This window comes from Mustela nivalis, assembly GCF_964662115.1.
Source record: "Mustela nivalis genome assembly, chromosome: 5".
NCBI classification, from domain to species: Eukaryota; Metazoa; Chordata; class Mammalia; order Carnivora; family Mustelidae; genus Mustela; species Mustela nivalis.
Genome location: NC_139024.1, coordinates 122,413,358 through 122,430,355, shown reverse-complemented (window position 1 = coordinate 122,430,355; position 16,998 = coordinate 122,413,358). Strand labels below are relative to the sequence as shown.

At 41.7% G+C, this 16,998-nt stretch overlaps 1 protein-coding gene across 5 annotated transcripts in view; it reads left to right on the top strand.

Annotated features, from left to right (window-relative positions):
- LOC309865929 (nucleoporin p58/p45-like) overlaps positions 1-16,998 on the top strand; it is a 58,281-nt gene that overhangs the window by 22,774 nt on the left and 18,509 nt on the right. For 3 of the 5 annotated variants that reach the window (XM_082732944.1, XM_082732946.1, XM_082732942.1), the window contains 5 exons: positions 3,136-3,201; positions 3,522-3,696; positions 4,490-4,562; positions 6,169-6,416; positions 7,840-8,039. In XM_082732944.1, the coding sequence (XP_082589070.1) occupies positions 3,136-3,201; positions 3,522-3,532 (77 nt within the window). In that variant the 3' untranslated portion in view covers positions 3,533-3,696; positions 4,490-4,562; positions 6,169-6,416; positions 7,840-8,039. The remainder of the gene's footprint in view (positions 1-3,135; positions 3,202-3,521; positions 3,697-4,489; positions 4,563-6,168; positions 6,417-7,839; positions 8,040-16,998) is intronic. The other 2 variants (XM_082732945.1, XM_082732943.1) reach the window with 2 other exon arrangements.

The window sequence follows — 16,998 nt, the reverse complement described above, 5'->3', positions numbered from 1 at the left end:
ATGGGAAGATCAGATTCCAGATGTCATAAAGGGAAGGGCCGTGTATGTCATCTTAAAGAGTTTTGTAATTACATGGAGGGCAGTTGAGACCCATTAGGGTTTTGATGTGAATAATATGACATGAGATACGTGTTTGGCACATATCTGACAGCCATGTGGAAGATAATGTGCAGGAGGGCAGGAACAGAGATGGAGTGCTGACAGTGAGCTTTCACAGCAGTCCACAGTATTACAGATGCCAAGCTAGATGGACTAGTCAGGGCTCACGGTAGGCCAAAAACAGGCCTATGTTTTATATATGCAGGTTTGTGTGTATATAAACTTCTGTAAATATAATAAAAATGGAATATCAGAGAGAGCAAAATAGTACGTTAATGAATAAAAAGTTGAAGTCTGTGGGAAAAAAATTAAATCCCTCCTTTATCTTACTGTGTCTCATCCAGTCAAAGGCTTGCATCTGTAGAACATGGATATCAATTTCAGAAATGTTAAACTATGAAAGAGAAATATCAAAATACAAAGTAAGGAAAAATAAATTGTAGTTAGATTAAAAAGGTAAACAAAAGAAACCCTATGGACAAAGGCAAAAGGTAAAGGACAGGTTGGAAGTAAAATACTTGATGTTTAGATGCTTTTTTTCCTTCACATTTTAACATCTGAAATTGAGATGTATCTTAAAATTAAGGTCTCATTTTAGAAATAGACACATAAAGTATATGTATGAGATAATTAATATGCTTAATGTTGAAATAGCTCTTAGAAGTCAGTGAGAAACATACCTCAGATATACCTCAAATAGCCTGAATAGACCATTCACTAAAGGAGAAATAGACTTGTCTAATTAATATTTGAAATGTTTTACTTAGTACTGTCAGAAATATGAATTTAGATTATAATGAAGTGGCATTTCTCACCTATGTACTGGCAGTGATTGTTTTAGAAAAATGTACATTGTTGTTGAGGGTGTGACGGAAAAATTACTTATTCGTAGTAGGTGGGAAGATAAATTGGAACAGTTGTTTTAAAGGATCAGTTTGATAATACGTCAGTTTTCCTTGATGTAATCTTTGACCTATAAATTCCTCTTTTTTTGGAATACAAATAAAGTCATGCACAAGTATTTGGAGATAAAGGCATTGACTGTAGCAGCATTGTTTATATAGTAAATGCGTATATGTTAAGAAGAGGGTTGGGCATAAAGGTTCTGATACAGCTATGTCATCAGTATTCTGGGGTCATTTAAAATCATGTTAAGTGACATGAAAAAGACTTAATTTCAACATCCTGAGAAAATACGTGAACATAACTTACGGTCATCCTGATCACGTTTAAAAATGTGTGTGTAAGTGCCAAAACAGGTTGAAAGAGGAACCATTAAGGTTCTCTGATGGGATGAAGTTTTGTGTGTTCCTGTATTTTCTTCATTAAGCAGGTCTTATTTTGCAGTGTGAAGTAAATTCTGGAAAAGCAGAAAGTGAGTCACTGTATTTTGCTGACGGATCATTTTTACTTTTCTACTTTTAGACATACACTAATAATGATAACCACTAAATAAGTGTTCATGAGAAAGCTGTTGATCTATCTGCACACATTAAAAACATCATCTTAAAAAATTGCTGCTTTTGTAAAATATTTAGAGACATCCAGGTAGTCTGACATATTTTAGTATTCTAAACTGATAGAACCTAAGAAAGCATACAGTAGAACTTGCAGGAGGTCAACTGTGCTAAGCAAGAATATTTTTCATAGAAGATAGTTGAAAGAGGAAGAATCTTGCCCTTGAAAGAAATAGATACAAATCAGCTACATAACTATCTGTTTATGTGTATACAAACATGTCCCCATAGTATGTTGTTTGGAGTTTGTGACAAGTGACCTCACATGATGTCTATGAGTCTGTCCATAAAATGCTTAGAAGTTTCTATTTATACCTAAGTTTGTGTTAAATTAAAACTTGAATTTGGAATACATTGTTAAATGACCTGTTTTTACATAAAGCTTCTTGAATTTTCTAGGAACAAGACCAGAGTAAGTTTACAATTTAACTTTTAAAGTATTTTATTTGAAGAATTTTATTTGTTAATTTATAGGCAGGTGGTATCATTGGAAGTAAATGAAACTATATAGATATTTAGAAGAAAAATTCTTTGAATCAGTTTTTGTCTAAAATAAAATAATAAACATGCTCTGGAAAGATTTTGGAAGGTCAGATCTTTAATTTTTAATCATTAGGAAAGTTTCTAACCAATTCTTTCTGGAATACTTTATGCTCAGTTTTACGTATATATACCTTTTCTATATAAACTACTATACTAGTCCCATTTATTTTCTGATGATGAAGAGGGAGAAAAGCCTCTATCTATATACATCATATAGGTTAGAAGATCACTATTTTTACTAGCAATTACATTTTCTCACCTAATTTGTATTACATTAGATAAAACATTTGTAAATAAGTGATCAAGTTCATGCCTCCAAAATATCTTCTGTATACTTTAGCCCTATTACATAAATGAGAAAGCTGGAAGAGACTGAGGTTTGCTTCAGGTTCTATCAAGGAAGTAGTAGCAGATCTGTGACTGAATTTTAACTCATAATTGCATTACAGCATGCCACATTTCACCTATTCCTATTCTCATTAAATATTTATGATTCCCTTAGTCTATCCCTAGGTTTTATTTTGTTGAAGAATAAGTTGAAATTATAAAAATCAAGTAAAATATAATGAGAATCTCATTATGAGAAGTTTGTAGACTTTCTTTAATGAATGCTTTGATATTTTTGAACAAAATAAAAGGTCAGTCATAGAGTTTTTGAGCCAAGGGAACCTAGTTCAATATTTAATCTCTTGTATTTTCTAATTTTTTTTAAACATTTGGTCAGATGCATTTATGTGTACTTATGATAGTTGCCAGTCCTTTTAGAAGAGAAATCTCCCTGTCAGATGAATTATTAAAGCTATTTTAAAGGTCAGGAAACAACAGTTTTTTATAAAGAGATTTGAAATCAACCATAAGAGCTATAAATGGGGAATATTTGTTTTACCTCCTCCCCTTTAACACTTACGTAGTGGAACTCAGCTGTCAGCTTTTTATAACCTCAATAACTTTAATATATCTGTGGCATTTTTCTTAGGGATAGTAAAGCACGGAAGGATGAAAATCTCCCTCCTGTCATCTGCCAGGATGTTGAAAACCTCCAGTAAGTGGGTCAAATGTAATTAGATATATCATGTTGAAGAATGTTAGAATCTATTTTAAGGGGAACATCTCTTCTTCCTCTTAAACATTTTAACTTGGGTTTGGATAAAAATGTTAGTATTTTTATAAACAAAACAGAATAATGGGAATTAAAATTCTGTTATTGTTAATCTGAAAAAAGCATGTGAACTGTGGATGAATTTTTAATATTTCTTTTTTAAAAAACACTAGGACTCTGACCAGCCTATAGTAAATATACTTTTTTCCTATAGGAAACCAAAGGTGTATTTTTTTAGAATTCAGTTTTATGTATCTTTTTAGGAAATTTGTGAAGGAACAGAAACAGGTACAAGAAGAAATTAGTAGAATGTCTTCAAAAGCCATGCTTAAAGTACAAAAAGATATTAAAACTCTGAAGCAGCTTCTGTCACTGGCTGCCAGTAGATTACAGAGGAACACCCTCAGTATTGACAAGTTGAAAATAGAAACTGCTCAGGTAAACTAACTTAAAGTAATTTTATTGTAGGGTTTTGTTTTGTTTTATTTAAGTAGAAGTTAACTGTTTTATAGGTTATAAGACTTGATACAGATGTACTGTAAGAAAACTGTTTAGCATGTGTGCTTTTTAAAAAAAGATTTTATTTATTTGAGAGAGAGAGAAAGAGAGCATGAGAGGGGGGAAGGTCAAAGGGAGAAGCTGACCCCTTGCTGAGCAGGGAGTCAGTTGCAGGACTCGGTCTTGGGTTTCAGGATCATGACCTGAGCTGAAGGCAGTCGCTTGACCAACTGAGCCACCCAGGAGCCCTAGCTTGAGTACTTTTAAGTTGCTATGATAATAGTAGTCACTAGTTTGTATTGAGTTATTATTTGTGAGGCAGTATTTTAAGCAATTTATATTAGTCCAGTTTAGTTTTCATGACAGCTCTATGAGTTAGGCCGTCTTATCTTTGTTATATAAATAAGAATATGGGCAGAGAGGTTGTTAATAAATTGAAGAGGTTGTCAATACTCTTAACTAGTTTGTTTCCTAAGAGTGCTTGCTGGCTAAATTGCTATATCGTACAAGCAAGGCAGAAAAATATGTTTTTAAAAATCTGTCATCTATTAAATAAAAAATATATTATGCTTTTTAAGTATTAAAAATTCTGATGACTTGCCAGTGTTATGTCTTAGTTAAAAATGTCAATGAGGCTCATGTTTTTTGCCATTCATATGTACTTGTTTTTTTCTTTATATGGTATAATCTATGTCATTTTTTCTTTGTTGACACTCTTGCCTCCCTTGTGTAGTTTGAAGTCTTTCATCTTCTCCTCCTGGCTAGTTGTTCCGTCTCTGTGTGCCCAGCTCCCCATCTGTTTAAAGGTGGGTGTTGCACAGTCCTCTGTAAACTTCCTGAGTGCTAGATGAATGCGTTCTTCCATATTTCTCTGTGATATCACACAAAATACCTGTATTTAGTCCCTCTTAGCAATTTGCTGTCCCATTGGGATGTAAGTATACCTGGTTCTTTACCTCTCTAACAGCTTCAGGTTTCCAGTTTTAAATTTATTCTTGGGGACACCTGGGTGACTCAGTTGGTTAAGAGGCTGCCTTCCACTCAGGTAATGATCCCAGAGTCCTGGGATCGAGTCCCATATCAGGCTCCTTGCTCAGCAGGAGGCCTGCTTCTCCTTCTGCCTCTGCCTGTGCTCACTCTCTCTGACAAAAAAAAAAAAAGAAAGAAAAGAAAAAAAAATTATTCTTGGATAAGATAAGAGGGGCTTTACAGTTACTTAGTTTGTAGGATTTTGTAGTTGTTAGCTAGGCTCTTTCCCAGCTGTGCACATTCTGCTTATGTTTCCTTCCCACTTCCTGTTCCTAGTCTGTTTCCCCATCGAAGACTGGCTGTTACGCATATGGATACCAGTGTGTGATATGCATTTGGAGAATTGAATCTTTACCTATATTTTTAGTCTCAAGTATTGTTTTATGATCCACTTTTTGTCACCATTTTTTTATTGAATGAAATAGTTTTAAAATGCATTTCTCATGAAATCTACTTACTTGACAAAAATCATTTTTCTCAGTGATACAATTTTCCAAGTTACTTGTCAGGTCCTTGCAGGAACATTTCCTGGAGTGCGGCACAACAATGCAGAAGGAAAATCATTTGTCCTCTTTCTTAATAAGGTGATGAGGAAACCGGGAATGAGAAAAAGCTGAATAAAGAAATTCCATAGCAATCTTTTTCAAGAACTTGAAACCCACAACTTATCTTTAGTTTGTGAGGGGAAATTCATTACTTTTACAGCTAAGGGATAGCTTCCAGTTTTCAATAAATTTATCCTATACTTGATTTTTAATGGAATTTGAGATTTTAAAAAATACTATCCTTGAATGAAGTCTGCAGCCCTAGACATAAGACCGCCACCCACCATACACAGCCTCTTGAGCCTTTTCTCTGCTTTTCTGCAAGTGGCAGAGCCTCAGATGTATTGCTTCTCACTAATAAATGAATGTGTACCCTTGGCCCTGAAATTGGAAAGGAACAGTGTCAGTCAAGGTCCAAGTCTGGATGCAGGAGCACATTGTGGAAGAAGACTGCTGTTTCCACTCCTGTTAAGGAGTTAAGCCATCCCTGTGAAAAGGGGGTTATGCAATCAGGATCTCAGAATAGTATTTGCAGTGTACCATCAACTGTGCTGGTGTATTTCTGGGACTAGCAAATATCTGAATACAGGTATTTATTGAAGTATTTTTTGAGACGTGCACGAAGCCACTATTTGTGCCAACGCCTGTTTTAAGTATGCTACACAGTGTGGTAGGAACTTAGTTTAAGCAGAGGTTAAAATCATAATTACATACAAATTGTGGATTACCTCTAGGTGAGTTTGGCATTGAAGCAGTGGCTATTCTGTTGTTGGGGCACAAGCTGTCAATCATTTTTCCTTTCAAATCATCTGGGAACCCCCTAATGCTCTCTCTCTAGATGTCCTGGAGCTTCTCATCAGAGACTTGCCCTAGAAAGGAGGAAAACTGATAAAGCTCAGACAGAGATTGAGAACGAAAATGGAACCACTGTAATAGATCTTCCAGGTACTTTATCCCTCAAAATGGACTGTTCAGGGACAGGCACAGCGCCTGCTGAGCGCAGCTTGACATCAGCATCTCTGCCCGCGTGGCCTGAGGAGCCTGGCCTGGACAATGCCGCCTTCGAGGACAACACGGCCACTGACAGTATGTGCTCTTCACCTTGCTTTTGCTTTTCATCTGTTTTCAAATCAGATATTTCCTTTCTTCTCACTACTCCCTATTACTTTCCCTATATGGGGTGTTGTTGTTGTTGTTTTTTCCTCTTCAACAAATAGTTTTACTGAGATATGCTTCACATATCACATAGTCACCCGTTAAGTGTACAAGTCTAAGGGTTTGCAGTTTAGGAACAGAAAGCAAGTCTTACCTTGAGGCTTATCCTTCCCCCTCCCCCTCTTCTGTTGTAGTCCACAAATTCACTGGTCATCAACAGGCTCCTTTGTTTGTTTGTTTTGAAGCCTATTGCTTCTTGACTAAGAAATCCACAGCATCAAGAAGAACAAAAATAATACCTCAGCCTAAGTGCTTATTCTGTGTCAGCACTGTGTCAAGCACTTTACATATATTAACTTATTAAATGCTTGTACCAATACTGGATTTTTTTTTAAGATTTTATTTATTTATTTGACAGAGAGAAATCACAAGTAGATGGAGAGGCAGGCAGAGAGAGAGAGAGAAGCAGGCTCCCTGCTGAGCAGAGAGTCCGATGCGGGACTTAATCCCAGGACCCTGAGATCATGACCTGAGCCGAAGGCAGCAGCTTAACCCACTGAGCCACCCAGGCGCCCCTGGATTTTTTTTTTAATGATGAGGAAACTTAGTCAGAGAGTCATTGGTCAAAGTCTGAGAGCCACGAAATGGCTGGGTATGTATCTGACTCCCAAAGCCATGTGTCTGACTATTGCTGTCCTCTGGTAGCAGCCACTGATCTGTCTACATGACCCACCAGGAAACAGGCAGAAAACAGAGGATGATCTTGGGCATATCTTAGTAGTTGGCCCTTTGTCTTACTTTTAAATAGGTTTATCTCTTATGAAAATTCCAATTTTTCTACAAATCCCAGTTTTCCCAGCCATGGCTATAACAATTCTTCTATCTCCTACTGCTCAGATCAAGACCCTCCTCTTCTTGCTTAATGTGGTTATTTTGTCAACCACTATGGTGATTGTATGTCACAGAGTTTGTCTTTTATATTTCATATGTACAGCCTTGCACTGTTTACAGCTGTTTCATGGGTCAGACTTTCTCTGATCAATTAGGACAAGATGATATTGTCTGTATATTTCTTTATCAGATCACTGTGTGGTCCCTAGTGATCTGATGCATAGTAGTTATTTGTTGATTATTTACTGATCACCTTTCGAAGAGGAAGTGTTTTGCTAATCTTAACTATTGGTGTTTTGGTCATTCTATTTTTCTTATCCCGTGGTATTGCTTTGTTATGAATCATCTATTAACATAAGGTCATCACTAATGATAGACAATAACTTACTTACCTAAAGATAATCAAAATATAAAACGTTTTTCTTTCCACCTGTTTTTCTCCCTCTCGTTTTTAACTTGGCAGCTATGCAACAGCCGGTTAGTTTTCTGGAAGGCAAAATTACTGCAATTGAAATTCTCCGGTCTGATTCTTATATTCAGCTAGGAATTAGCATTGTGGGCGGCAATGAAACACCACGGATCAACATTGTTATCCAGGAAGTCTATCAGGATGGGGTGATTGCCAAAGATGGAAGACTTCTTGCTGGAGACCAAATTCTTCAGGTATCAATTTTTTTAATTATTTTGTTAACTTGCCTCATTTTTTGCTCTTATTCATTGATTTAAAACTTAGGAAATTATGGTACTCTGGAATCTGACTTATAAAAAGCTAAGTTTTACTGTTTTTTAATGCAAAACAGATCAGAATTTATCTGTAATTTTTCTGATTTCCCCCAAAGTCATGGAATGTATTTTTACCCCCATCTTAAATTTGATCCCACATGTGCCTCAGTGCGTGGCTTTCCAGGCCAGCTGAATTCCTCCTGGCTTGTACTCCATGGTTGGCTATTTCGGGGCCACCTTCACTGCTAAATTCTCTTGTCCTATTGTCTGTATCCCTAGTCCCAGGGTACCATCCATCAGTTACCTTCATTGTCTGATTTATCCTTCTCTACACTGATTACTATAATCTAGAAAAGACAGGTCACACAGCACAAATTACTTAAAACTTATACCATTGAATTTAAGATAGAATTCGGAAATCATGACCACCTCTTGTTGGCTCTCAAATGCACTCTCATCCACAAACAGCCTGACTCTGCACTAATCCTTGGTGCTACCCTCTCCCTCTTCTCTTTAAAGAGAAATAGCTACTCCAACAAACGAACTACCTTCGGGCAAGATGATATTATATTAGAGGGCATACTGATGAGCATTAGATGGCCAGAATTCCACTGTTCATGTGAATTCTAAAGTTCATGTGAAAATTGACCTGGATATATGACCCATACTAGTGTAAGTGGTACTTGAAGCTAAAAGAATGGATATTTAGGAGAGAAGAAATAGGCATGAATGAGAAAAGGTGTCTTCTAGGAACCCAAGCTCAAGGACCCTTGCCTCCTCGATTTCACTGCTCGGTCCTTCCCCACGGTCTGTTGGTATTCACCCCTTCCCTTTTCCCTGCCACCTCTCTGGTCTGTGCCCTCACTGATTCACATCTAACCCAGTAGAATCAATACCCCTGCCTCCTTACTCTGCTCTGAAATCCAGTACGACCATTGTCAGTTTAATTCACCTGTGATTCTGCTTTCCCTGGGAAGATTGGACCAGAGAATCAAGTCCATACTGATTAATAGTCAGGGTCCTCTGTGGACTCTTACACAACCTGTCCCCTCAGCCTTAACCCTTGCTTTTTCTTTCAGCTGTAGCCATTGGTGTATTACTGAAACATCATAGGCATGGTGGTCAGTGCTGAGGGTATAATTAAGAGCAAAAAGCAACCCCTGCCCTCATAGAATGTATAATGTAGCAGAAAAGCCAGACATAGCAATCTCCTTGCTTCCCTCCACATTCCAGCCTGTCCCCATTGTGCTACAGCTTCCCCACCTTCATTCAGAAAGCCCTGCCCTGCCATTTTCACCCATTCAGACCTCTTCTCACACTAAGTGCTGAAGACATTCCTTCTCTTTACCACTTAATACATAATTGGTCACAGAGAGTTATTCAAATGCAGTGTCTTCCTTTGGGGATGGCAGCCACCATTAGTACGTACTGTGGGACAGGCTTCTCACAGAGCTGTGCCTGGAGTCGATACCCAGGACATACTTGCTGAGTCAATAAAAGAGTGGATTTGGTTATGATATCCTGTTGGGAATAGCTGTCTTCTTCATTAAAACAAAACTTAGAACCTCTAGGATTTTTAGTTCTTCAAGAGAAATGTCCAGAGGAGAAGACAGACAAACTAGGCTCCAAGAGCAGCAAGGATTGACCTTTCCACTAGGGGTTCCTGGCTTTGGTTTCCACACCCATCCATATTCTGCCTCTTGTAGTTTGTGATTTCCACTTCAACACTTGGGCCCAAAACCCCTCCTTCATTGCACTTGGCCTGGCTGACACAGACTGAACTTCCAGTGTTTTGTTCTTGACTAAATCCGAAGAGGAAATAGGAGAATACAGGAAGCATAACTAATCCAGCTTATGTAAAATCCAGTTTCTGATCCTACCATAGCTAGCTATTTACCGCATTCCTGTGTTTGCTGTCCTTTTATGATATTAGTAGTACTCTGGTTGCATGAGGTTGGCACAGCTCTCTGGACACCTTACCCTATATTCCTTCTACCCCAGCTCCTAAACTGATTCTCCATGGAGGAACTCTTGTAGCTGGTTTTGACATTTTGTTTTTTAAAGATTTTATTTATTTATTTGACAGAGAGAAATCGCAAGTAGATGGAGAGGCAGGCAGAGAGAGAGAGAGAGGGAAGCAGGCTCCCTGCTGAGCAGAGAGCCCGATGCGGGGCTCGATCCCAGGACCCTGAGATCATGACCTGAGCCGAAGGCAGCGGCTTAACCCACTGAGCCACCCAGGCGCCCCTGGTTTTGACATTTTGACACCTTTGGGGCCAAGACCAAAAGAGCCAGATGGCCCTTTCCTACAGCTTACACAGTGTTCTTTTCTTCTCCACTTCTGGCCTTTCTAGCTATAATTGAGTATACATTTATTTTCATCTTTTGTTCTTTGCTACCAGCAGTGTGCCAGCTTTGGATATTAAATTTTTTACATATTTTACATATTTCATATTTTTTACATATTTTTATTTTACATATTTCTCATGCTTTTTCTAAATTTTCAAGGTAAAAACAAATGCTTTGTTCTTATTTGCATTTCTTTGAGTATAATTGAGGTTAAGTCTGTAACCTCAGATTTACTAATATATTAGATTTGCTAATACATTAGCAAAAATACAAAAATGTATAAAAATATATTTAATATATAGTTTTGTTTGATATAGGGTTTTGTTTGCTAATATATTTCATCTATAGGCTTTTTTACTGGTCTGCTTTGGAGAATTGTTTAATAACATAATTGAATCTGTATACATCAAATAAAAAGCTAATTATCTGAAATACTGGCTATAATTTGGGGAATATAACTTAAAGCTATAAATCATCATTGTAGACATTCCAGTGCATTACTATTATTTATGGAGGCATACCTATTAATAACCCTAATAATGGCAATCTTAAATGCAGTTTAATGATTTCAAATTGATACAAAAACTATGAGCACATAACCTGATTATTGAATTCACAAAGGGTCTCTCCTCTTGTGGGCCTGACTTCCTCATTGGCCTTTGGCTGGTATGCTGGAGGCAGTAAGTAAAGCCACACTACTTGCCCAAATACAGAGTAGTATTTATGGCCATACAAAAGGAAACACTTGGAAAGAAGGCTCCTTAGTATATATATATATTTTTAAAGATTTTATTTATTTATCAGAGAGAGAGGGGGGGAGAGAGCGAGCACAGGCACACAGAATGGCAGGCAGAGGCAGAGGGAGAAGCAGGCTCCCTGCTGAGCAAGGAGCCCGATGTGGGACTCCATCCCAGGACGCTGGGATCATGACCCGAGCCGAAGGCAGCTGCCCAACCAACTGAGCCACCCAAGCGTCCCTCCTTAGTATATTTTTACTACCTGGTTATCTTCCACTTTTTGTGAGCTGCATAAATAATACCGTGAGCCAATTTGAAAATACTTTGGAGTCGTTAAGATGGTTTATTTACAGACCAAAGGGCTAGCTAGCCTGTGTTTTTAGTTTAGCAAACTAGATGTAGTAACAGTGCATGGCTTGGGTTTTCCCACACTGATTATGTATGTGTGTGTGTGCGTGTGTTTTATATATATACCCACACATCCATGTTATTCTATTAAATAACCTATTTGAAAAGGAGAACCATATACACTCAGGGCCTTTCACAGTGCAGCATTTTGAGCAGTTTGAAGAATAAAATAGTGTAAGAAATTACATCAATATTACTATTAAAAATAATACAAATTTCAGAACATGATTAGGAGTACGAATTTACAGTGCGATCTGAGTCGTCAGTGATTTATTCACTTTTGGTTTTGAAGGAAAATAATTGCAGTCATATCTTGACTGCATTGGTCCAAAATATATTTAGCTAAAGATGTGGTAAAGTTTACTCTGTTGGTGCTATTTCTACAACATCTAGCAACAGTATTTTATTTGGTCTCTGTTTTCTCTGTGTTTCACTGGCAACCACACTTTTGTGAAGGGAAAGATTGTAGGCTATTCCACAACCCACATCATGAAGATGGTGTGAGGCTACATAATTGCACGTGGCTAGCACTGGATTCCAGCCAGATGTTTGTAAAGTCATTTGTGATAGATGTGAATTTAAGACGGAAAAATAAGAACCTAGAGATAAGTGGATTTTTAGCTGAATAGCCAGAAATGATGAGTTTTGACTAACAAATCCATGTCAGGCTGGTTTTTTAGAAGCTGCCTTAAAGTTCTGTTCTTTTTTTTTTTTTTTAATATTTTATTTATTTATTTGACAGAGAGAGAAATCACAAGTAGATGGAGAGGCAGGCAGAGAGAGAGAGAGGGAAGCAGGCTCCCTGCTGAGCAGAGAGCCCGATGCGGGACTCGATCCCAGGACTCTGAGATCATGACCTGAGCCGAAGGCAGCGGCTTAACCCACTGAGCCACCCAGGCGCCCAAAGTTCTGTTCTTGACCCTATGTTACTCAACTTTTTCATCAAGGATCTGGATGGCAACCAAATGCACAGATGTTGCAAAACTGGGAGAAGAGCAAGTTTATGTGTGAGATCTATTGCATTTGATGCCTGAATTTTAAAAGATGTCAACAGGCCCAAATTAATAAAATTCAAGATAGTGGTGCTCAAAACTGTCAACCCGAGATGAGTAGGAAGGGGGAAGGCTTTCCTTAAGATAGACTCACGTGAAAAAAATCGAAGGGTTTGGGTAATCACAAGCACCTAACCCAGAGCCTGCCACATAACGCATCCAAGAGAATGTCGATTTCCCACTTGCTGTTGGTGCAGACTGATGAGGAGAGGAATTCTAATTGTGATAAATACTCAGAATTGCGCCAAACTCTTCCTCTGACTAGGTGAATAACTGAAGCTGGGTGTATTTTCTTAGTCCTGTTCATGTCCCAGGATCAGTCACTATACTCCTTTTCAGGGCCATAAGGTTTAGTAAATAAATGTTCCGTGAGTACTGAGTTAAGCTTGTTGTATTAGATAGATGTTACACTTGAGTGCTAAACAGAGTGAAACTGTAATTACCTGCTTTTCTTTAAAGTAAAAATGACTGATCTGAGATCAGGTTGTGTATCTGGAATGTGTCCCTTTTCTTAGATTAAAACTCTGTGTATTTTTTCCAGGGTAAGTGTTTTTCATTTGGAAAAGCCACATCAATCCAGTAGATCTTCAGTTTCTGTTCCACTAGAACTAGTATTTTGTTGGCACTTGCCATATGCTGCTGCTTTCTCTGCATTCTCCTCCTGGTCCCGTGAAGCGGAGAGTAAACCCATCTCACCACTCAGGGGACACACTCAGACATCCCGCTACTGGCAGGACCAGGGACTCTGATTCAGCACCCTCGCTGAAGCCTGAGATCCTAACTGCCATTCTCTACTTCGTGCTAGTCATTGTGAGTGAAGCTTAGGAACTGTGCATTTTAAAACATCTTCAGAGGGCTTTTCTTTGTAAATAATGACTGTACATCATTTTCCAAAGTCAGTTTCTTTTGGAAATAGCATATAAATGTTTACCAGTTGAGAGGATAAAAGATTGTCCCACCTTGGTCATAACTCTTTTCTTCCAGTTGTGTCTCACAACTATGCCAGAGCCGCCCTTTGCCAGCCCTGTACCACGCTGCATGTAACTGTGCTGCGAGAGCCGTACTTTGGGGGCCGGACCTACAGCCACTTCGACTGTAGCTCTCCCGGGGAAGAGGTCTTCCACGTAGTCTTTCACAAATGGGACTCTGGTGAACAACTTGGCATTAAACTCATTCGAAAGACCAATGAAGCAGGTGTTTTTATCCTTGATCTGTTGGAAGACGGCCTGGCTGCACAGGATGGAAGGCTGAGCAGCAATGACTGAGTGCTTGCCATCAATGGACATGACCTGAAGCACGGAACCCCTGAGCTTGCCGCCCAGATCATTCATGTACACGCGGATATTCATTTCACGTGCTCAGCCTTTATGTCGATGTTTTTGTAACATGAGAACCTGAGGGATATTTGATATTTCATGGGGGAAATCAAACATGGCTCCCCAAATCCTTCAAAATGCACAAGAGATTATTTTATCATTACAGATAAAATCCTGTCTGGAAAACTGTATCCCTGTGAACATTTAGCCTTGCTCTTTATAGAGTGAAGGCTCTATATTTTCACATGGGTTTTTCATTTGCTCCATGGGCTCCACCTAAGCTCATACATAAAAAACACATTTATGTCCACATTTAACAGGTGAGACAATCAAAGCTTGAAGGAGATGTGGTTCCAAAGTTGTGATTTCCCTGCTCTTGTAACTTTCACTCTCTGCTTCAGCTGTATACAAGTGGGGAAAATCAATTTTTATTGAGAATAACTCATTATCTCTGTAGTGCCTTTTTTTAAGATTTTATTTATTTATCAGAGAGAGAGGGTGAGAGAGCAAGCACAGGCAGACAGAATGGCAGGCAGAGGGAGAAGCAGGCTCCCTGCCGGGCAAGGAGCCCGATGTGGGACTCGATCCCAGGACGCTGGGATCATGACCTGAGCCAAAGGCAGCTGCTTAACCAACTGAGCCACAAGGCGTCGCTGTAGTGCCTTTTTTATAAAGCATTCAGAGCATTTCAAACACATCATAACTTGTGTTCTTACAGTATCCCTGTGAAGTAAAGATGGTTATTATTAGAGAAAAAAAAATTTCAATAAGAGCATTAAAATAGGTAAAGTAGAGGGGTACCTGGGTGGCTCAGTCATTAAGCATCTGCCTTCGGCTCAGGCATGATCCCAGGGTCCTGGCATCCAGTCTCACATCAGGGCTCTCTGCTCAGCCAGGAATCTGCTTCTCCTTCTCCCACTCCCTCTGCTTGTGTTCCTTCTCTTGCTCTCTGTCAAATAAATAAATAAATACATAATAAATAAAATCTTTAAAAAAAGAAACCAGCTTGAAAATTTTTTTTTAAAAATAAGATAGAAAAAGTAGAAAATCATCCAGAGCAGACCTTCCGGTTCTATAACCTACCAGAGCATTTAATGATATGGGTATATCCTACAGTGATAGGGGTGAAACAAAGATGTGTATGGTGTTTTATTTTGTTTTGTTTTAAGTAAGCACAATAAAACACTCTGACATAAAGGAAACCAAGCAGTAACATAATCAAGCATCAGGAATTAAAGTAGGTTGATAGTCACTGAGAAATGTGTATAGTAAACAGAATTAACAATGAAGATTTAAGCTACTGTGTAAGAAAACCCAAATTTAAATCCCATTTAAGTTACTCCTTTTCACAAATGTTTGGTTCATTATAACTATGGGAACACACACACCCAGTAGCCATCTTGCATTAGGAGGGAGATTCAGGCGTTGGTCTCTTGTCCCAGACTTGAGGTTTAAAAAAATTGGATACACGGGGCACGCGGGTGCGGCTGGCGGCTGTGGGGCGGCGGTTCCCCGACGCGGCGGCGGTCTCCCGTGAGGGCCGCTGCTGCCGGCCCGGCGCCTCCGGAGACACACCGCCGGCCCGGGGTTCCCGCGCCCGTCACCGCCGTGCGGACGCGCCCGGCCGCCCGTCTCCTCACGGCGGCGTTTGCCCCCGGTAGTCGGAGGAACGTCCCCGCCGCCGCGCGCGCTTGCGGCCGGCTCCGCGGGCTCGGTGTGCGGGGACCCGGCGGACCACGGCTGCGCTGACCCGGCGGCCTCGGGCGCTCGCTGCGCCTTCCTGGGCGCCGGCGCGCGCGGGGACGGAGCGGCCCGGGGTGGCTGCGGTCGAGGCGCGGCCGTTGCGGGGTCTCGGCGGGTCTCCCCAGGCTCTGCAGACCGGAGCGAGGGGCCCCGAGGCCGAGCGATCCCTGCCGTCGGGTTCTAGCCTGTCGGAGTCTGTGCGGTTGGCGCGCGGCCGTGGGACGTGCCGGGGCTGCGAACCCGCCGCCCGCGGTAGCGCCGCGCCCCTGCGTGAGCTGAGAGGCCGCTGTCGGGGGAGCCGCTTGGCGCCGTGTCCTCGTGCGCCTCACGTGGCCGCACCTTCTCGGCCCCGCCGGGCGGTCCGGCTCCGCGGCGGGTGGGAAGCGCGCGACGTGCGGGTGGCCCGAGCGGCCGCGGGTCCGGGCCGAGGGAACGGGGCGTTGCTCGCGGGCATCCGCCGGGGTCGGGCTGTGGGCGGCGACGGGCCACCGCGACGCTTCCGGGACGCCAGAGTGACGCGCGTGCGCGGCGCTGGGCCGGCGACCCTTCGCGGGGGCGGGCGCCGGGGTCGCCGAGCGGACGTGCGGGGCGCCGAGGGGCGGCCTCGGCCGGGCGTGGGCTCGCCGGAGTGTCCCCCGCGGAGCCACGCGGGCGGCCCGGCGGGGGACTCGTCGGGTGCGGCATGACGCCGGGGTGTGCAGGGCAGTGTCTTCTTCCCGCGGAGATCTGAGGGGTCTGGGCCGTGGGGGCGCCCGGGGCTCCGTGGCCACAGCCGCTGCCTTCCGCTCGGGTCGTGCTCTGGGGTCCTGGGCCCGAGCCCCGCGCCGGGCTCCCTGCTCGGCTTCTGTTTCCGGAGGCTGTACAGTCGGGGCGCACTGTCTATTGTTTTATCTTTCTCTTGTTGTGATTAACGTGCAGGCTGTTGCCCGAGGGGTCGGGGTCGCGCTTCACGGGCCTCCCCAGTGCCCGTCACCCCACGGCCCAGCCCTCCCACCCCCGCCCCTGGCGACCCTCCGTTCTTTTCCTGAGACTAAAGGTCTCTTAGGGTTTGGTTCCCTCTGGTTCCGAGGGACGTCCCGTTGCGGGGTAGTCTCGTCTTTCTGATGAGCGGGACCCTCTGCGGCTGTAGAACGTCCGTCGTTTTATCTCCACGTCTGCTTTGCTTGGTGCGGAGACAGATGAACCAGCTTCCTTTGGGTTTTTTGACTTTTTACTTGCAGGTAGGATTTGTCTCTTGAAGACCACACCCGTGCGAGCGCCTCCTCGGGGAAATGCCCGCGAGGGCCACCGCGAG